This window comes from Amia ocellicauda, chromosome 15, assembly GCF_036373705.1.
Source record: "Amia ocellicauda isolate fAmiCal2 chromosome 15, fAmiCal2.hap1, whole genome shotgun sequence".
NCBI classification, from domain to species: Eukaryota; Metazoa; Chordata; class Actinopteri; order Amiiformes; family Amiidae; genus Amia; species Amia ocellicauda.
In genome coordinates, this window is record NC_089864.1 from 15,478,427 (window position 1) to 15,492,214 (window position 13,788).

At 37.8% G+C, this 13,788-nt stretch overlaps 1 protein-coding gene across 2 annotated transcripts in view; it reads left to right on the plus strand.

The window, feature by feature from the left end:
• LOC136771616 (leucine-rich repeat-containing G-protein coupled receptor 5) overlaps positions 1–13,103 on the plus strand; it is a 57,291-nt gene extending 44,188 nt beyond the window's left edge. Inside the window, exons 6-18 of one of the 2 annotated variants that reach the window (XM_066724028.1) lie at positions 863–934; positions 3,633–3,701; positions 3,804–3,875; positions 4,711–4,782; positions 4,888–4,956; positions 5,383–5,454; positions 5,893–5,958; positions 6,182–6,253; positions 9,225–9,296; positions 9,429–9,554; positions 10,666–10,808; positions 10,915–10,995; positions 11,120–13,103. In XM_066724028.1, coding sequence (XP_066580125.1) covers positions 863–934; positions 3,633–3,701; positions 3,804–3,875; positions 4,711–4,782; positions 4,888–4,956; positions 5,383–5,454; positions 5,893–5,958; positions 6,182–6,253; positions 9,225–9,296; positions 9,429–9,554; positions 10,666–10,808; positions 10,915–10,995; positions 11,120–12,207 — 2,074 coding nt within the window. In that variant the 3' untranslated portion in view covers positions 12,208–13,103. Of the gene's footprint in view, positions 1–862; positions 935–3,632; positions 3,702–3,803; positions 3,876–4,710; positions 4,783–4,887; positions 4,957–5,382; positions 5,455–5,892; positions 5,959–6,181; positions 6,254–9,224; positions 9,297–9,428; positions 9,555–10,665; positions 10,809–10,911; positions 10,996–11,119 lie in introns of both variants that reach the window. The other variant, XM_066724027.1, reaches the window with a different exon arrangement.
• The last annotated feature ends 685 nt before the right edge of the window (positions 13,104–13,788 follow it).

Below are 13,788 nucleotides of genomic sequence, written 5' to 3' on the forward strand. Positions count from 1 at the left end.
CTTTATGATAAACAGTCCTGTGGTTGGGAGAAATCACAGCCTCGAAGCACAGGTTGGCTCAGAAAACCTGTCAAGCTCCTGGCATCAATGCTGTCCTTCAGTACATAACCAGAGGGTGCACGGTCAATTATGGCTGAGGTTCAAATGCAGAATTTGTCAGTTCCCTCGCAAATCCAGACTCAAGGCTTGCGTTTACACTAGTATTCAACTTAGGTTTGCAGTTAAAATGGTGGCAAATTTAGCCACACATCACTACACATCACTAGACATACACAATACCAGTACTTTACAGAGATTATTGGTCCAGCACAGTTTATTTTACCTTGATTTGTGAGGGTTTCCTCTTCGATTGGAAGGGGAAATAATGTAGGGGCTTCATGTGAACTGTCTCAGGATTCCAGCATCATTCAACTACTAGTTACTAGCTAAAAAGTCATGGTTAGATTCTACTTTTATCACCAAACAATACAAATTGCATTAAAAAATAACACACAACCTAAACATATATTATTTCTGAATAGGTATAGCACAAACACTGCAGTTTTATGAATAGTGTAACACTAATTTAACACCTTTGGAAAGGATTACAATTGGAAAGACTACACACAACATTCCCTGTGTGTGACGTCATCTCTGCAGACCTAAGTTAAATACTAGCCCAGAGTGGGAACAGTTGTGCTCTTTGCAGTTAAGTGTTGATGTTTCTTGTACAGTTGACATGACTTGCATGAAATGAGTGTGCCTTATGTAGTACAAGGCAAAGTTTTTTTTTTCTCTCTGAACTCGGCCAATGAGAAAAGTTTGCTTAAGCGTCCTGGGTGCATTGTGCTTTTCTGACTGTGCCATTAATGTCCCCCCGCAGACATCTCCATAACAATAGAATTCGCTCCCTGGGAAAGAAATGCTTTGATGGCCTCCACAGCCTCGAGACTTTGTGAGTTGACCTCTGACTTGTTTAAATTGTAAATGTTTTCATTAAAATGCAGAAAGTATGAGCAAAATGGCATAAAATGCACCCTAACACATTCAGCGTGATTATCTTGGGTCGTTACAGAAAAGCACACAGGTGCTCAGCTATTCCTCCCACATGGACATATATTCCCAGTCAAATAAAATATTTTTAGGTCAGGAAAACATTTAAGTCCACATCATTTTTTTTCTGCTCTAGGGACATATATCTGTGTTTAAGTTTCATGTAGGCTGTGTGTAACTACATTTTATATAATTTTATACATTTGTGATCCTAGTGTATTGGGATTTCTTCAGGACATGAATATAGTTATCGTTGATTTTTTAAACTTAATTCATTAATTGTTTAATGGACAACATTGCCCAACAAAATGAACTTAATTATATATTCTATTCTATGTTCTATGCAGGATTTATTTTATATACATAGGACTTTTAATCTATTAGTATTATCTTCTACACAGGACAGGATATATGGCAAATAAATGCAAAAAATCATCAGGATAAATTGTAAGGGTTACTGTGGCCAGTGGATACATTATAACATTACATGTAGAGTGTTAATGATAATTGTGAAATATATGTTAATGTAAAACAGCATTTCCTCCATTTTCCAACATTGCCAATAAACATCATAACTGCAGGACTGTAGGTCGCATAAAAAGTCAGAAAAGGACACAAGAAAATCCTACACAGAAGATAGTGCTGTGAAGGAAATACTGCATAGTATTTATATTTATTTATTATTTCCATTGGCACGTAGGAAGTATCGTAACTATTTGTTATTGAAGCAGCTTTTTATTTTTTTAAATCACAGCTTCCTTGATCAAAGGATACGAAATGATGTTTTATAATAACATTTACACAATAGATTACCACTGAAACAACACATCTGAAAAATGCACACTACACTTTCCAGCTCAAAAACTTACTAGATACAAAATGTAATAGCTACATAGTTCTGAAGGCCGCATTGGTGCGGTGTCTCACTGTGTGGTCACACAGCCTTTCAGTAATTGCTGCCCATGCATTGAACACATGTTTCAAGACTGATTTCTCTGTCATACTAAAACAACATTCAGCAGTTTACATCAGTTGTAAAAAAATAAAAATAAGCCACTAATAGAAAAGATACTTTTATTTACAAGTGTAACTATCCTGATATGTCATACATGTCCTCTTAGAACTGACCAATAAAATATATAAATTATTCCCAAATAATACCTGTTAACACCCCTTTCTGCGAGTCCAGTCCCACATTGAAATAATTTAAATTTAATGGTATTTTCACAATCTTTATAAGTTCGTTCCACTGTGTTGACGTTGTGGAAGTTCAGAATGCATCTGGCCAAACAGAGAAGCTGCTCTAATGCAGTTGTAATGCAGGACCACCTGTGCCCTAGAAAAGGATCACTGCTAGTAATTGAAAGCATGTGAGGACCTGAAGAGAACTTTCTATTGATGCGAGTACGAAAAAGTCCAAAGCAAGCATTCCAAAAAAAGTAGACTGCAGTTACTCATCATCATTAGGATGTATCACGGATTAAGAGAGTGTACTGCTGGAGCATTCATTTAGTTTTGCAGTTCTTTTGTGTAACTGAAAAAAAAAGTTGAGATTTTTTTACGGCTCCGTTTATCTTTTTAAATCCTGGTTAATGAAGGAAGATTATACTCCTGTCTTAGGAAGGAAAGTAAAAAGGGGTTTCATTATTTTTAAACTGGAAACACAAACAAACATTGGTTACCGTGTGGTGTGAAGTTCTCACAGCGTTTTTAAAGAGCAGGAAATGAACGGCAGTGAGCACGTCTCCTCTCAGGGCTTGACGAACTGAGCCAGGCTGTATCACGCCAAGCAGGAAAGGACAGGTCTAGTATGTGAACTCAATCCTGAGAATGAGTATCCTAGTTAATCAAAGGCAGGCAATCCAGGGCTCAGTTATTTACAAACAGGAAGCTGCTTGTGAGAACCTCGCCATTGTTTACCCGGCATTGAAGGAAGAGGAAAGCGCTGCATAGTATTTAGGTTTATTCATAAAGTATTTAATCAGAAGCTCCCGTATTTACATTATTTTCCATTGTCCGAACGGTGATTCCTGGGACATACCTCACATTCATACCCTTGCTGAAGTATAACTGAAAATTGATTTTTGAACGAAAACCCATTTGTGCAATTTCAATATAAACAAATCAAAAACTAGTAAATCACTATTCTCTGTATCAGTAGCATATCTCCAAAAATCTTCTGTATATGTTGAAATTTGTTTATATATTGATAAATATGTGGAAATACAAGATGAAGTGCTTCCTGTAGCCTTTAAATAGGTTCATCCACATCTCAGGAGACATATTTGACCACTCCTCCATGCAGAACCTCTCTAGATCATCTGCTGCTCTGAGTATTGAACTCATTACACCAATTGTACATGGTTGGTCTCCATCCACTCCCAATTACTTGCCAACCTCTCTGGGTAGTTTGGAGGATGCAGAATGGGTCACTAGTTTGGTTCTGTGCAGATCAGGTGCTTGCAGCAACACACTGTCTATATATGAATGAACTGAAATGCAGAATGCTATTCCTTGTAAACCCCAATTGTAATGCACTGTGTTAGCAATGAGTGACTTTTTGGAGAAATAAGTGAAATATTTTTTTCTGTTCTCCACAGGGATTTAAATTACAACAATTTGGATGAGTTCCCCATTGCAATCAAAGCCTTGACAAACCTTAAAGAACTGTGAGTACATCTGAAACTGCTCCAAACAATCGTCCCCTATGCCATTTTAATAACTTGCTTGTATTCAGCCAATCACTGATCTTTCTCATATCTAATTTACAGGGGTTTCCACAGCAACAACATCAAGTCAATTCCTGAGCATGCTTTCCTTGGAAATCCCTCTCTCATCACAATGTAGGTCCCATTAAACAAACGCAAAAAACACAGAATCAAACAAGGCAGTTGAGAATGAAAGGAGGGAGGAGTCTCATTTCACTTTCAGATTGCTAAGCTTGGTGTGTGTAAGAAGTAGGGAGAAGTGTGTATAAATGTATGACCTTGTAATAATGGACGCAACTTATCTTTGGCGTACTCACTTTATAAGCTTGTGGTTTTTATTTAATATGCTGTATTGGCATCTCTCCTAGTCATGTTTAGCTGGCCTTCATGCACTCATAATTCAGATATGAAAGCTTCATAAATGTCAGTCTAATTTATGTAGGCAATAAAATACGGCGTATGAAGTACGGTTGAACAACAACCACAGCATTTGTTCTACCCACAGCATGTTTCTAATGCAATAAATTATGAGTAAAACTTTGAAGCAGAAACTGAAACGGGAGAAGAGAAATATCAGAGTATCTGTTTAATTGGGGCAGTGTTATTTTGTTGAACATGACTTGTTTCACAGGGGTTTCAGTGTGTTTGGCTATGCCTCAATGTATTTAAAACATAACCAGGCAAGGATATTGTTATGTGTTTCAACAGTCACATTCATGTGCAACTCTTGGCTGGTAGTCCTTTACTAACAAGCCACGTGGTCAAGTGACCGGCCAAACAATCCGAATCTATTTTCCTTGTGATCTTGTTTAGAGGGATTGGACTAGACCTCTATATCTTTAACTCTGGTCCACCTGAATGAGTATGTAATGAGTAATATATATGGAATGGATAGAAATTATATAATCAGTCTGATGTTTTAAGAGTATGAGTACAGTCTGGATTTATACATTCATCTTGTTTCTAACAGATTTTTCTATGACAATCCCATCCAGTTTGTTGGGAAGTCTGCTTTCCAACACTTGCCCGAGCTGCGGACTCTGTAAGTTATCACCTCTTAGCGTTGACAAATATTACTCTTTTATAGATTAGTGGCTCCACAGTGGGCACCACTTGCTAATTTTCTGTTTTCCTTTCATATCTTCAGGTCCCTAAACGGAGCCACGGAGATCACTGAATTCCCAGACCTCACTGGCACCAAAAGCCTAGAAAGCCTGTAAGTCATTAAGAAATAGTGTTGACAAGTTTTGAAACAAAAACCCAGATTACCAGCTACAGTTGGGTCAGTTTTGGCAGCCAGTCTGGTTGGTGGTTGTTGGTTGCAGTTGGTTCTCAGGAGCCAAGTGAGATCTGGAGCTTGCATCTATGAATGAGCTAAATCAGCATTGCTGATTTTAATCAAGTTTTTGATAGAGAGGCTTTTTATGTGTGATGCCGAGCCATGGTTATTTGAGTATGTTTCATCAATACTATCAGTCCAGTGTGATTATGATGAGCGATATGACATTAGGTTGTGGTTGCAGCCCTAGATAAACTGGTTTCAAGCCAAAGAAACAGCCGAGCATTGCTGAGTTATCAAGAAAGTGAAAGGCATGCAAAAACCATTGCCACACTTTAAAGACTATGTTTGATTTCTGATTAGGACCATCACTGGAGCCCGGATCACGTCTCTTCCCAGTGCAGTGTGTGAACAGTTACCAAACCTGCAAGTCTTGTAAGTGCCATTGTGAAATCAGATCCCACCTTACTGACTTACATTTATAAACTAATAGGCTCTTCAGTTGGTATCAGTGCCAAGAACAGTGATCCACACTTATTTTTGGTGTTTGCTTTTCTTCTGTAAAAGAAAACTTTGTGTAAAAAAATCTAATGATAATAATAATAAAAATATAAGAGATTTTCCGGAGAGTCACACAGATTTTACACAAGGCATTACTATATAGCTTCTTAAAAATAAATACATGAATACCCATGAGAATTAAGTCACCAAAGTCGACAACTTTTTATTTAACTGTCAATGTGTCATATACATTGATAATTCATTATTTCTGTTCCCAAAATAGCACTGAATTTCCCTATACATAGATCTACTTTCTATTTATTTCACAACCTTGGTATGTAAACACTCATCTTTTATATTTTGCCTTTACAGAGATCTGTCCTACAATCTGATACAGCAATTGCCGAGCTTTAACGGCTGTGAGAAGATTCAGAAAATGTGAGTGCAAATGTAACTAAGCTCTTGATGATACGTTCTGTAACCACTTCCTACATGTTAATAACACCTGCAAAAAGAGACATCAAGTATCACATCTAAAGTTAAAACCTAAACAACTCTTAGTACTTTTCTCACGATAAAGGTCTTACTTATAGCAAACCAAAAATGAGGTCAGGTTAACCCTACCTGCGTTTAAATCTAATTGAGTTTGGTGTGTTTTCAGCGACCTGCATCACAATGAAATCCAGGAGGTCCATGCCGATACGTTTCAGGAGCTGACATCACTCCGATCCCTGTGAGTAACACATACTGCCCGTGTGCTTCTCTTAACAATTAGCTTAATCACTTACAAAAGTATCCCTGGGATATGTTTAAATACAGAACTTTTTTTTATTGCCCAGGTCCACCCATAATATACCCGTTAAATCCTTCAAGAGCAAGTCGTTCGATTCTGAAAACATGCAGTGTGTGCGTCACTCGGTGCTGTCTGAGTAAAGTTGTGTTTGGATTAATAAAAAACAAAGTCACTGTGGCTCTCCAATGCAAGGGGTTTGTCCAGCTCTGACACATCATTTTAAGGAAGCTGTCAGATTTTTAGACAATCACTACAGATATGTTTCCATTTCATTAGTTATCGTGTTATTTTGCTTTGGATGTTTTTAACAAATAAAAAATTGCATTCAAATTGCAGTCGTTGCCTACAGAAGCTAAGTTGACGTGGAAATGTGTGCAAGACAACAGTCATTTTAGATGTTGATTCACATGCTCTCTTTCCAGACGGATCAGGGAGAAAAAGAAACTGTTTTGTAAACAAAAGAGACCTCTTGAAGATTTCATACGGCAATTCTAGACAGACAAATGGAAGACAGAAACAAAGATTAAATTCAGACAACTCTTTGACATTCTGTTAAGTAGTCTTAAGTATTTTGAAGAAACTTCTGTTTTGTACACAAAGGGTTAGAAAGGGACTAAAAAGGTGCTTTGTGCAGAAAGTAAAACACACCCAGTATTGCATAATGGTCCATTCATTATGCCTGATAGCCTTATATAAATATTTAATACCATTTTGTCTTCACATTGACTATCTTGTTCCCACTCAACACAAAGGAAAATATTACTGCATTCACTTAAAGATTAAAGTGTGCTCACACTACAAACACATGTACTAAAAATAGTGTACTCTTTTTTTTTTTTTACAAATATAAAAAAAACATTATATGGAATAGACTGATATCCAAAAAAGACCTTTTCAGAAACAGTGAGGCTTTGGTATAATAATAGTTAGTGTGTCACAAAACTGTACAGTACCTGCATAGGGTTGCAGTACCATGCCCTGCCTCTGAAAGACCAAGGAATATGTTTTGTATGAAAACTAAAAGAAAGTAGCTTTAAAACGGTTTTAACTCATTATTTTTGTTGTGGTTGTTGTTGTTGTTGTTGTTATTGTTGTTGCAGAATACGTCATTCGAAGAGTTTGCACTAAAGCTGTTTCTTTTCAAGTTTGTGCAGAACCACAACAGCAATGTCTGTTCGTGTCAGTCTCAATGGGGCAGTAACTAAGCATTCATAAACAAGCCTTGGCTCTATTGTTTGGAGAAACAGAACTTGCATTTTACACACTAATGCATGGCTGCAAATTGTGTATTCGGGATGTGTGTATCCCACCAGCGACCTGAACAGCTGCTAACATCGTTGTCCTTAGCCATGCTGTGGAGTCTCAGCCATCTCTCACTTTCATATTATTTATAAGCCATTTATAAGGATTTGTAATTAACAAAACAACTGGATTTAATTAAAAGCACAAGCTGTTGTTGACAATAACACTGGTAGTATGGGATGGAAGGGCATAAACTTTGATTTGTTCCGAAAACCTCATTGATAATTTCATTATTGGGAGTTAAAATCAAAGGGATGAAAGTCAAAGACTCCCTTTTCATAATTGCATCATCTGCATTGTTTTATGTGTCCCATTTGCGTATTTATTTACCGCATGTTTATTCTGTCCTTGTAATGAAAGAAGGACTTAGGATGCAGAGAAACCCGTCTGCTTTCCATTACAAATAGAACAAAATAGAACAAACAAAATAGCATTAGTTAAGGCAACATATTATGTTTCATCATTGCATGATTTATGAAACCTTGAACATTTGGACTAAAGACAAAATATTACATTAAAAAAAAAGTTCTGTAAATCATCTTAAGCATGGTCAGTGTTTCCCTAGTTATATCCAAATGTAGTTATTGATTTAACATGGTGTTGAGAATTTAATTAATTTTTTAATTTAATTTTGTGATCTTTCAATCTTGTTTTCAGTCCATTGACAGTACTGTATCTATCATGTCGTTCTACCATAGTAAAGAAAGAAAGAAATATTCATTCAGTTCAGCCAATCTGTATACAGTGATATTTCCTTTCTTTTGCTGTGGCTTTGAGATGCAGCCACGGCATTTGTTCCTCTTTTTCATAATCAGTGGATCGATGTCTCTTGAGATTGTGTCTAAAGAGTTTTATAATAGTACAATCATTTTAAAAGGTAGGAGACAAAATCAAGCACAGATGATGGATAAACAGAGTGATGGATAGATAGTTTGATCACTTTTGTGCATCGTCATACTGATCAGACATCTTCCGAATGGGAATACTCTCGCTCTAAAAATAAATAATTTGTGCCGATACTTTAGCGAGGCGTCCTTTGATATGACATTGTGTTCTCAACAATTTCCTGTTGACGGCTGTAGGGTACACTTATCTAAAACAACATGTTAACAACAAACAAATTTCACAACATAAACACAGCTAAAAATAACCCCACACAGCCCTTGCTTTGACAATGTTTTCAAGTGCAAATGGATTGTGATGAGTTGCATCAGAGCCGGTGATCTCTGCACTGAGGTGACCTTTGCAGTGTTTAAGGCACTGTACATGTAACGGGGTTCGCTGTGGAAATGACCTGTGACCTGGCAGAGCGTTCAAGGAATATTCAGGAATATTTTAGAATACCTAAACTGAGTTGACTCTTTTTGTGTGAAAATCTGTTTGTGGTCCTATATATTTCTGTTGAGTAATTCACCACTTTGATATTTTGAGACTGAACATCATAGTCATACATAGTTTCTGGAAAACAAATGTCTCGACTTGGTAGATCATAGCTGTATTATATGGAAGATTTAGAATTACCCTGCTTTCTTTAAATATTTTATTGAGTAAATTGAGTAAATTAGAACTTGTACATTAAATGTAATATTTTTAAATCATTTTTTTACAGTGACCTGGCTTGGAATAAGTTACATGATGTTGATCCCACAGCATTCTCCAATCTCCCTTCATTAATCAAACTGTAAGTATTGCAGCTTTTTGGTTAAGGTTCTGGAATCAATTGTATTTCTTGTTTTGATCATATATAATTATTTCTAAATGGATTCTGTTTATTACCACTGGTCAATGTATTACTTAATTTTCCATTTCATAGGGATCTTACCTCCAACCTCCTATCGTCTCTCCCTGTGACTGGCCTGCATGGTCTGACCCATCTGAAATTGGCCGGCAACGAAGGTCTTCAAGAGCTGTTGTCCGCAGAAAACTTTCCAAAACTGAGGTAATGACATAAACTCTGCTCCTTAGCTCATAAAGGACAGGTGGAAAGGTCTGGCCCAGCTTGATTTATCAGCTAACATCTCGTTTCCAGATTGTAATACACCAATGTATTAATATATATATACTGTATATATAATTAAAAACTCCAATCCAGGACAAAATCCAACAGGACAAAAAAAAGAAATGGAATAATCAAAAAATAATCTAAAAATATCACAAAGTATTGAAAACTATTGATCAGTATATCTCACCAGCAGGCTTGCACTGTTAATCAGGGTAAGGGTTATCACCCAAAGCTGATCCCATTCTAAAATACATTATGTACTGGGAAATTTTGACAATTCTTTTGGTTTCCTTTCTTTTTTTTCTTGTGGGAATTTGTCCCGGAATTGAAAACCTACATCGCTGGCTTGGAACCATCAACCGCATGTAAATGTATCTTGACTAAAACTTGTAAGATATTCCAAAAAAGTGTTACATGCTAGTGTCTTTCTCTTTGCCAGAAGCTATTCTCATTACTCAATTTACAGGTGCCATCAAGTAGTTGGTTTGAAATTGGCAGGTGGGTGGACGGTTTGACTTTGTCCGGGCCTAAAATCCAATAATCTGTATGTGTATGAATTACAAATCACCCAGCTGCAGAAGTCGAGAATGAGTGTTATATTTCCATTTTCCGTTACTTTTTTCCAAATATGTTGTAAAATGATTGTGTGGGAGCAGAATTGTCTCTTATGTGAGATAGTATATTAAGATATCTATTTGATGGCTTGAGAAATGCTATTTAACAGAATCAGTGGCAAAAAAAATGTGTGGAAATATAATAGTTACTATTAGCAAGGTGTTTACTTTTTTGTTCTTGAAAATCTGGATCATTTTTGCTTCTATGTCAACTATTTGTCTAACATTTTTTTTCTTAATAATTTAGTCCTGTTTTTTTATTTTACTTTTAATTGATTAACTGATTAGTTCTCACAAAACTGACCCTTTTTACTAGTGCTATGCGATTCACTGATTCCTGTAGAAATGGGGAAAACAAACACTGTTAATTTAACTGTTACTGAAATTTTGGATTATGGAAGTGTTTTGAAATGCCCTTGTGGTTTCATTTCCAGGGTTATGGAAATGCCGTATGCTTTCCAATGCTGTGCCTTTGTGTCCTGTGAAAACCAAAAGGTCCCCAACCCCTGGGACAAAGAGGAGAACAGCAGTAAAGATGACTTCATCAAGAAAGAGTCCAGCATACTGGCCAACCAAGGTAAGCGCTCCTGGTCCATATCTTATCCGTTTATTTTATATTAACAACATTTTACTGGTCCGCTGGTTATGTGTGTTTAAAGAAAGAAAACAATTTTTTTCAGAAGATCATGACCTTGAGGACTTCTTGCTTGACTTTGAGGAAGATCCAAAAGTTCACCACTTAGTCCAATGTTCTCCAGCCCCTGGTAAGAGAAAAACTGATAAGGAAGAGTGCGTGAAATATAGCAGCAGACAGATTCTGTACAAAATGCTTTAAAATGGATGAGATTTACAAAAGTATGTTTTTTAACCATTGGCGTCTCTTTCCAGGTCCGTTTCGGCCCTGTGATCATCTCTTCGGCAGCTGGCTCATCCGCAGTGGGGTGTGGATAATAGTGGTGCTGTCTCTGGTCTGTAATGGAGTGGTGGCGACCACTATTTTCTTTTCACCGAGCTTCATAACTGCATCCAAGCATCTGATTGGCCTTCTTGCCGTGGTCAACAGCCTCATGGGGCTCTCCAGTGGTGTCCTAGCAGTGGTCGATGCCTTGACGTTTGGGAGCTTTGCCAAATACGGGGCGTGGTGGGAGAGTGGCATTGGCTGCAAGATCACCGGGTTCATGTCGGTCTTTGCCTCGGAGACGTGTATCTTCTTGTTGACGACTGCCGCACTGGAGCGGGGTCTTTCCATCAAGTGCTCCAAAAGAGTGGAGACAAAGTCTGCCTCCAGCAACGTCAGGATCGTGTCGGCTTTTTGCTTCATCCTGGCGTTGGCCATCACCGTCCTGCCCTTGCTGCACGTGGGCGAGTATGGCATCTCCTCTCTGTGTCTGCCACTGCCCTTCGGAGAGCCATCCAGCCTGGGCTTCATGGTGGCCTTGGTGCTGCTCAACTCGCTGTGCTACTTTGTGATGACGGTCACCTACACCAAACTCTACTGCAACCTGGAGAAGGGAGAGCTGGACAACTTCTGGGATTGCTCCATGATCAAGCATGTGGCCTGGCTGCTTTTTACCAACTGCATCCTCTACTTCCCTGTAGCCTTCCTGTCCTTCTCCTCCCTGCTGAACCTGTCCTTCATCAGCCCCGAGGTGATCAAATCCATCCTCCTCGTCATTGTCCCCCTGCCAGCCTGTTTGAACCCCCTGCTCTACATGCTCTTCAACCCTCACTTCAAGGAAGACCTCGGCCTCCTTCTCAAGCAGACACGCTTGTTAAAGAGGTCCAAGCAGGCCAGCTTGGTCTCCCTGAACTCAGAAGATGCTGAGAAGCAGTCTTGTGACTCTACCCAAGCTCTGGTCACATTTAGCAGCTCAGAGAAGCCAGGCAACCTGTCAGACAACAAGTCCATCCTTCCATCTCCACAGAACATTGAAGGTTACCACTCCCAGTCAGTGGCATGTGTTCCGTATCATTAGGAACCAGTTGCACCTTTGACTGCATTGTTGGATTAAAGACTCCTTGTGGCACCAGAGACATCGCAAATGCAGTTAATACACAAACTCTGTAAATGAAAATTGTGCATTTCCAGTACCCTCAACCAAACAAGGAAAGTGATCCAGTTTTGTAGCTTGTGTAACAGCCCTAAATAGACCATCACTTATTCTACCACATTTCCTACAGCATGTAGAGGCAGGACCAGAGGTGGAAACCCTGCTGTATATATGCTGAGGCCGAGCTCTCAGTATATGGTCACCTGATTACACAGAATACATCATCAACGTCATCATCAATTCATAACTAAAATAGCTGTCTCAACAAAGACTGTATTGAACATGTCCACATGACACAGTTAATGTTATTTCTTTCACTTCACGTGGATGCACCGAGTTCAGTAGCTCTGTACAGTTTATTTATGTTACCTCACAACGTGATTCCATACATTCATGTCTGTATTGCTCTGCTCATCCTATAGGGCTCCTCATGCTTTTACCCATCAGGAATACAGACATGTGTGGACTCTGGAGAAGCTCTGGTCTAGTTAAACCTGGCCAATAATGTTATAAAAAAGTTTCATTTGTAATTCCAGATTATTGTCTGACTGATTATAAAATGTCCTCTGGGTGGCAGATTAGAAGCTGCACCGCGAGCACATTGTACCTTGGTGTTGAAAAAGGGCAGAAGCTAGCTAGACACAATAATTACAAACGTTACAATAGTTCTCCATTAACAATAGTTTATCTGGAAAAACACAAAGCAGAATTGTTGAAAGCAGAATTCAGGGTACTTCCATGTAATAACTACATCTGATAATATAGCAAGTCAGGACACATCCTGTCGTAGTCATAATAATAATAATAATAATAATAATAGTTTATATATATATATATATATATATATATATATATATATATATATATATATATATATATAATGTGTATTGTGACAATCTTGTTATCCTATGTAGGCTATGTTGTATAAAATTATCTTGCTACCTGTATTTTTGTTTTATATTGTTTTTTGTTTCATTTTGTTTTTCTCTCATTTTGAGTTATCTCTGTGCTTCACGTCTCTATGTATTTTTTAACTCTAATTCCCAAGTCTTAAATGCACTCTGTGGTTAAAAGTGAAATGTTGATGTTGATGTTGGTAGCATCACAGATATCACTGATCTCATGTTTTATTGAAATTCAGTTATTCATGTTTTTGAACAGTGGGTGAGTGTTCGTGCTCTTGTGAACTCTTGTGAATATTGTTTTGAGTATCAGAGATCACTTTCAATAATGGCAAGGAACTGATACATGAAGGTTTAGTGATTACTTAAGCAGACGTTTTTAAATGATATTTTCTATCATTATTGTTTGAAAATCATCGATTGATCGATGATTGTTAGTGCTAAAATGAATAATACGGCTTTATTCATATCGCCCTCACCTGGAAGACAAAGACCTCACTGTGGCCGATGGAGTGGTTTACTGTTTATGAATCAAATTAAAATGTGAAGTAATCATTTTCTGACCTGGCATGACCCACTTTAACAATCACAGGGATGTTAAAAT